The 5,807-nt window shown below is 42.8% G+C and overlaps 1 protein-coding gene across 1 annotated transcript; it reads left to right on the forward strand.

The window, feature by feature from the left end:
- Positions 1 to 1,569: 1,569 nt before the first annotated feature.
- On the forward strand, positions 1,570 to 4,359 carry LOC137277359 (sulfotransferase 1B1-like). Its single transcript, XM_067809058.1, has 5 exons — positions 1,570 to 1,747; positions 2,902 to 3,252; positions 3,622 to 3,725; positions 3,940 to 4,111; positions 4,259 to 4,359. Exons 1-5 carry the CDS (start codon positions 1,570 to 1,572, stop codon positions 4,357 to 4,359), a joined length of 906 nt encoding a protein of 301 aa, XP_067665159.1.
- Positions 4,360 to 5,807: the final 1,448 nt, after the last annotated feature.

The raw sequence follows: 5,807 nt of genomic DNA on the forward strand, positions 1-5,807 counted from the left end.
CTCAATAATTTTACTAGCTGGAACGCAAATTTGGGATTGCAGCAACAATTACACCTGTGTATTTTCTTTTGCTCGTCAGTTTATCTTCTAGCAGCAGTGGCGTAGTAATACAACATTGTAGGATTTCACCGGCAATGCATCACGTCGGCCGTTTTAAAGAGTTGTGTGACGATTTTGCACAGAAATAATATATATGTTTAACTCAAGGTTACCGTACCGTCTCTATTCTGCGTTGTTGTCTTGGTTCATACATATTGGAATTGCAGGATTCTATTGCGTACCGTCTTTATTCTGCGTTGTTGTCTTGGTTCATACATATTGGAATTGCAGGATTCTATTGCGTACCGTCTTTATTCTGCGTTGTTGTCTTGGTTCATACATATTGGAATTGCAGGATTCTATTGCGTACCGTCTTTATTCTGCGTTGTTGTCTTGGTTCATACATATTGGAATTGCAGGATTCTATTGCGTACCGTCTCTATTCTGCGTTGTTGTCTTGGTTCATACATATTGGAATTGCAGGATTCTATTGCGTACCGTCTTTATTCTGCGTTGTTGTCTTGGTTCATACATATTGGAATTGCAGGATTCTATTGCGTACCGTCTTTACTAAGCTATGTTCATTTGACTTAGGTATGGACATAAATCTCCCATTTACCTTGATGTTAGGTATTTGACACTAAGCCATACCCCCGCCTATCACCAGACAAATCGTATAACATTACAGCCGTGTTATAGAATGTATTAGGATTAGTTTATATGCAGAGAGAGAGAGAGAGAGAGAGAGAGAGAGAGAGAGAGAGAGAGAGAGAGAGAGAGAGAGAGAGAGAGAGAGAGAGAGAGAGAGAGAGAGAGAGAGAGAGAGAGAGAGAGATTCCCTCATAGCAAAATGGTCACAAGGGGTAATAGCACAAAATGGGACTGAGTTTCATTGGAAATGTAAGACGGGTTGCCCTGCAATCGCCAACACCGCCAGTGATGTACTCAGCACTTCCAAAAACATACACAGCCATCATCAAGTGCAGCTTCACAGTGGCATGTTTCTTGCCGCGTTGAGAACCAGTCCAGAGTGATACCAGACTAGTTCAGGATATTTACAATGAAGAAACATACTGTATGTTTAACATTGTGGACATGACCTAAGTAACATACCAAATAACTGAGATGCTGAAATGTGCAATGGAATTAGTACATGAAATATCAACCCGCCACGCCGGCGCGACGACATTGATCTCTGAGACAACCTCAAGAAGGCGGCTACCAACGAAGACTCCCTACTTCATGCTACTGACCACAAAAAGTAATCTCCCCCACTAACCTTCCTGAAAGTAGTGATGGGAGTAAGGCTAGTAAACATGCCCATAGTGAAGTGTAATCTTGATATGACTAAAATAGCTGCAGTCACCGAGTGGTTGGTAGTTAATTCACGGATGCATCTCTGGACAGCCCTCCATTTGTCATTGTCCCACTCCACAGCACGCGCCAGTCTCCACGTGACACCACTCAGTACACTCTGGGTGAACAGTACAAATACCGCCGCACCTTACATTTCGAGCAGCTGTTGCAAAAATGGCTTCGAAAAGGGAACTGATCGACCGTAGTGGTGAAAGTATGATTGTCAACTGCTACAAAGGATGCTATTTCTACCGGGGAGGATTCCCCATACCGTTTGAAGAGCACATGAAACGGGTTGAGAATATGAAACTGCGGTCTGATGATGTTCTGCTTTGCAGTTATCCTAAATCAGGTATTTGAGTGTTTTCATCCGAATCGGCCACAAGAGTGCTACCCGCAGTGCATATCATGTTATTTTTATTATTAACAGATGTGTATAAATTGTTCGCTGCTGTTCTGCTTCGCTCTTGCTTGGAAACGGTCTAGGAGCACATGCAGAAACGTTGCAGCAAAATAGGACATGTAGTAGTACAAGTAGGGGACATACCATTGTGTAGTGATATCTTTAGTATTTAAGCTGTATGGCTGTGAATGAACACTCCATTCACAAAGTGTTATTAGTATCATGCAAGTTTCTTCCATGGCGTGCATTTTAACATGATCGGGGTAAAACAAATTTTACATTGAAACATGTATCTGGTTCTACATCGATAAACGAAAAACCAGACTCGATATGCAGCCATGAGGTAACCTGATGGTTTGGGCGTCCGCTCTTCATACCGAACACCAGGGGTTGATTTCTTGCATGGATACACAGTAGGAAGCCAATTTCTGGTGTCCCCCTCCGTGATATTACTGGAATATCGCTAAAAACGGCGTTAAATGTTATTTGCTCACTCAATCACTCCCCAGACTGAAAATTATTCTGATACTGGTTTAAACTCAGTTAAGATTTTGACTTGCGGTGTTTGTCAAGTTGGAACAAGACACGAGCTCTCAACGTTTCAGTCACGATAACAATCACGATACCATATAACGCTGAAAGCAGTCGTCGATCTGACTGACTAATGTTGGCAACTGGTGCACCTGGCTTATTATCCACACGACTGTATTATAAATAATCTGTGTCTAAATGAGTGTGTTAGTGAGTCTAGTTTTAGGCCACTTTTAGAAATTTCCGGTATAATCACGGCTGGGGACACCAGAAACGGGTTTCACACATTGTACCCATGTGAGGAATTGAACCCGGGTCTTCGGTGTGACTAGCAGACCATTATCTTAGCCTACCCCACCGCCCCTCTGCGTTACGAACCCTTGATAGAATGCCAGAATGGGATAAAATAAGCCAAGCTGGCATTGATCGTTTGATTAGGACTATGCCTTGTTGAACCGGAACTTTACACATTGTACTCATTCGGGGACTAAAGTCTTTTAAAGCAGATTTTACCAGCACTGCTTTTAGAATGTCAATTGCGAGTTCCCTAAATTATTTCGTTCATGTTCCAGGAACACACTGGCTGTGGGAGGTGATAAGCATGATCATCAATGAAGATCTGGAATACAGAGAGAGAGTGCGTGGTATGGACCTTCTAGATTTCTCACCAATGAGCCTTCTGGAATCCATCAAATCTCCCAGGGTGCTTGCCTGTCATTTCCGTTTCCAGTTTCTTCCCAAAGAGGTTTTAACAAAGAAGCCTAAACTTATATACATTCTGCGTGATCCAAAAGCTGTTGCTGTCTCCTTCTATAGTATGGAATATGGCATGAAAACAGTGAGGAGCTATGATGGGCATGTTCCTGTCAAAGAGTATAATGGCAAGTGGGAGGACTATTTGGAATTATTCCTCAATGGCGACGGTAAGTTCCAGACCTTCAGTTGGCTAACAAAATGACCACAGCCCGAACTAGTACAAACGTACACGTACACGTACACGTACACGTACACGTACACGTACACGTACACGTACACGCACACGCACACCCACACACGCAAGGAAACACGCATACGTCGCCACAAACGTGCAATAAACGTAAGAGTTCCGTTAAAACTCATGTCAGATAACCTCTTTTGTACAGTTTTATCTTGAGAATTGTAGCGTCTTTTGACAAGTTACGTTCATGACTTAATGTGGGGTATGTGAGTAACGTTGCTACAGATATATTCAAATTATTCGTAAAACTAACTCACTCACTCACCTCGTATATTTCGATATTTCTCTGCTACAGTGGAATATGGATCTTGGTTCAAGCACACTCTGGGTTGGAAAAAAGCAATAGAAGATAATCCCGATCTGGCAGTTTTCATGTTGAAATATGAAGACATGAAACGTGTGAGTTGCCCACAGTCTAATGTAATATGTGTAATACTTGAGATTACACTTTCTCATGAAAAGGCATTGTGTATACATTGTTCCAAACCTAAAACCTGATAAAGAACAGAAAAGGAGCGCTTTTATGTCAAATCATATTCTCTATGTATATTCAACACAGATAAGAGTATTCAAAATGAACGTAACTAAAAGTCACCTTTAACTTGTTTTACAGGATCCTGTTTTATCGATACAAAAACTAAGCGAATATTTAGGTAAGCCAGTTAATGCTGAAAGATCCCAGGCGATCGCGGACGCCTGCAGCTTCACCAACATGAAAAAAGTCAACTCAGGGACGAAGGCTGATGGTATTGGTTGGAAAGAAGGAGGGAATATGTTCAGGAAAGGTGAGTGAGTGGTGTGGTTTGGCGCGCCCACATGTATGCTAGTCCTTGACGAGGACTGCTTTCTTGAAACCCATGAAAACGTGTACTCCAGTCAGAGCCATAATCAGAGTGAATATTGCATTAAAATCTAACAATTTGGTTTTACAGGGCAGACCAACAACTGGAAGGAGTGGTTCACGGTGGCTCAGAACGAGAGGTTTGAAGACATCCTGAAGTCAAATATGAACAGAAGCGACGTTTCTACATGAGAGAAATACCACAAGGATAAGGCACCATCATGCAGTGTTAACAGGGTCACATGTATGTCCATGTATAGGAGTAATCAGCATTAAAATGATTGAATACGGGATGAACTTATGGGTTCAGTTTATATCTTCCTGTTCACATGTTCTGGCTTGAGGTACAAGGAGGGAAATTGACTGGTGGTATGCGTTGATTCCCAAATTCAGTTACATGAAAGACTCTGTACGTAAATGACAATATAACATAAAAGGCAAACATTGATGATAGTTTGAACCGATTCACTGTAGTGGTCCAGCTTGGAAAAAAGTGACTGCTGGGTGCGCCGTAAAACAATTCGCTCACTCGCTCACTCACTAACTCGCCAAAATAGGTCTTGACTGCGGATCAAGGTTCAGATCTGATCTTCACACTGTTGGTCCTGGCTTTTTTAATGTGCTTCTTTACGGTTCGTTTTACATGCATATACATATTTGCATTCCGTTTGTGGATAATCACATACAAATAAATAAATACTCTAGAAATGTTTCGAACTCTCTATACAATATGGGACGGATCATAGTATAGCGCTTTCCAAAACGTGGTTTTGGGGGGGGGTGGGGTTTGTGTGTGTGTGTGTGTCCGTGTGTGTGTGTGTGTGTCCGTCCGTCCGTGTCCGTGTCCGTGTCCGTGTCCGTCCTGCTGGCGCTTCCTCCGGGCTGGAAACAGCCTGCCCCATAGTGACCCCAAATGTGGACCATGACGTTTCAGCAACACAGTCTCTAATACCAGTTCATTATTGTCATTACTATTCTATACGTTCGTCGTGTAAAGAAAGGTATTAACGAAAGTGTTTTTATTTCTTCTTTCTTTAAAAAAATACTCGATTATTTCCATGTAACTGGAATATTGCTGAGTGCGGCGTAAAACTAAACTCAATCACATACTCTTCTCCTCTTTGTCTTATTGCCAAGGTTTTTGTTGACTGTTCGCTGTCGAGTTGAGGAACGTACTCACGCTTTTATGTACATGCACGGCCATCGCTGATTTGTACGCCAACAATGCGGGAAGGATTCGCACCTAGTGCGTATGAATTTCGTGACATGCGCAACCTATTGCAGGGAAACTTTGCGGAAACTTTGCAGGGACAGGCCGTGCCATGACCACGTGAACAAGTCGTGGCAAAGTCTCGCCTACCCACTTGACGACAAATTAGACGGCGGGAACAATGTCGCACACACAGTTTGTGATCACAGCGGGCCAATGAGTGACACTGCGTATCAATGCGCGCAGGGCTGGAAATTGACACACCTTGATACGCACCGCCCGCAGTGTCTGCGTACAGGTTGCGCAATGTTCACGATTAGTTCACAGAAGTAGCAGAGATTATGAGTACCAGAAATTTTGAACACTTCAAGGTTCCCTTTACACACTGGTACGCAGTCCCGCACAGTTTATGCACACTTCACAACAGCGT

Source organism: Haliotis asinina, chromosome 1 (assembly GCF_037392515.1).
Source record: "Haliotis asinina isolate JCU_RB_2024 chromosome 1, JCU_Hal_asi_v2, whole genome shotgun sequence".
Lineage (NCBI taxonomy): Eukaryota > Metazoa > Mollusca > Gastropoda > Lepetellida > Haliotidae > Haliotis > Haliotis asinina.

Coding starts and splice junctions, on each gene's coding strand:
- LOC137277359 (XM_067809058.1), top strand. CDS start 1,570: ATGGCTTCGAAAAGGGAACTGATCGACCGTAGTGGTGAAAGTATGATT. Junction 1,748..2,901: donor TTGCAGTTATCCTAAATCAG/GTATTTGAGTGT, acceptor TTCATGTTCCAG/GAACACACTGGCTGTGGGAG. Junction 3,253..3,621: donor ATTATTCCTCAATGGCGACG/GTAAGTTCCAGA, acceptor TCTCTGCTACAG/TGGAATATGGATCTTGGTTC.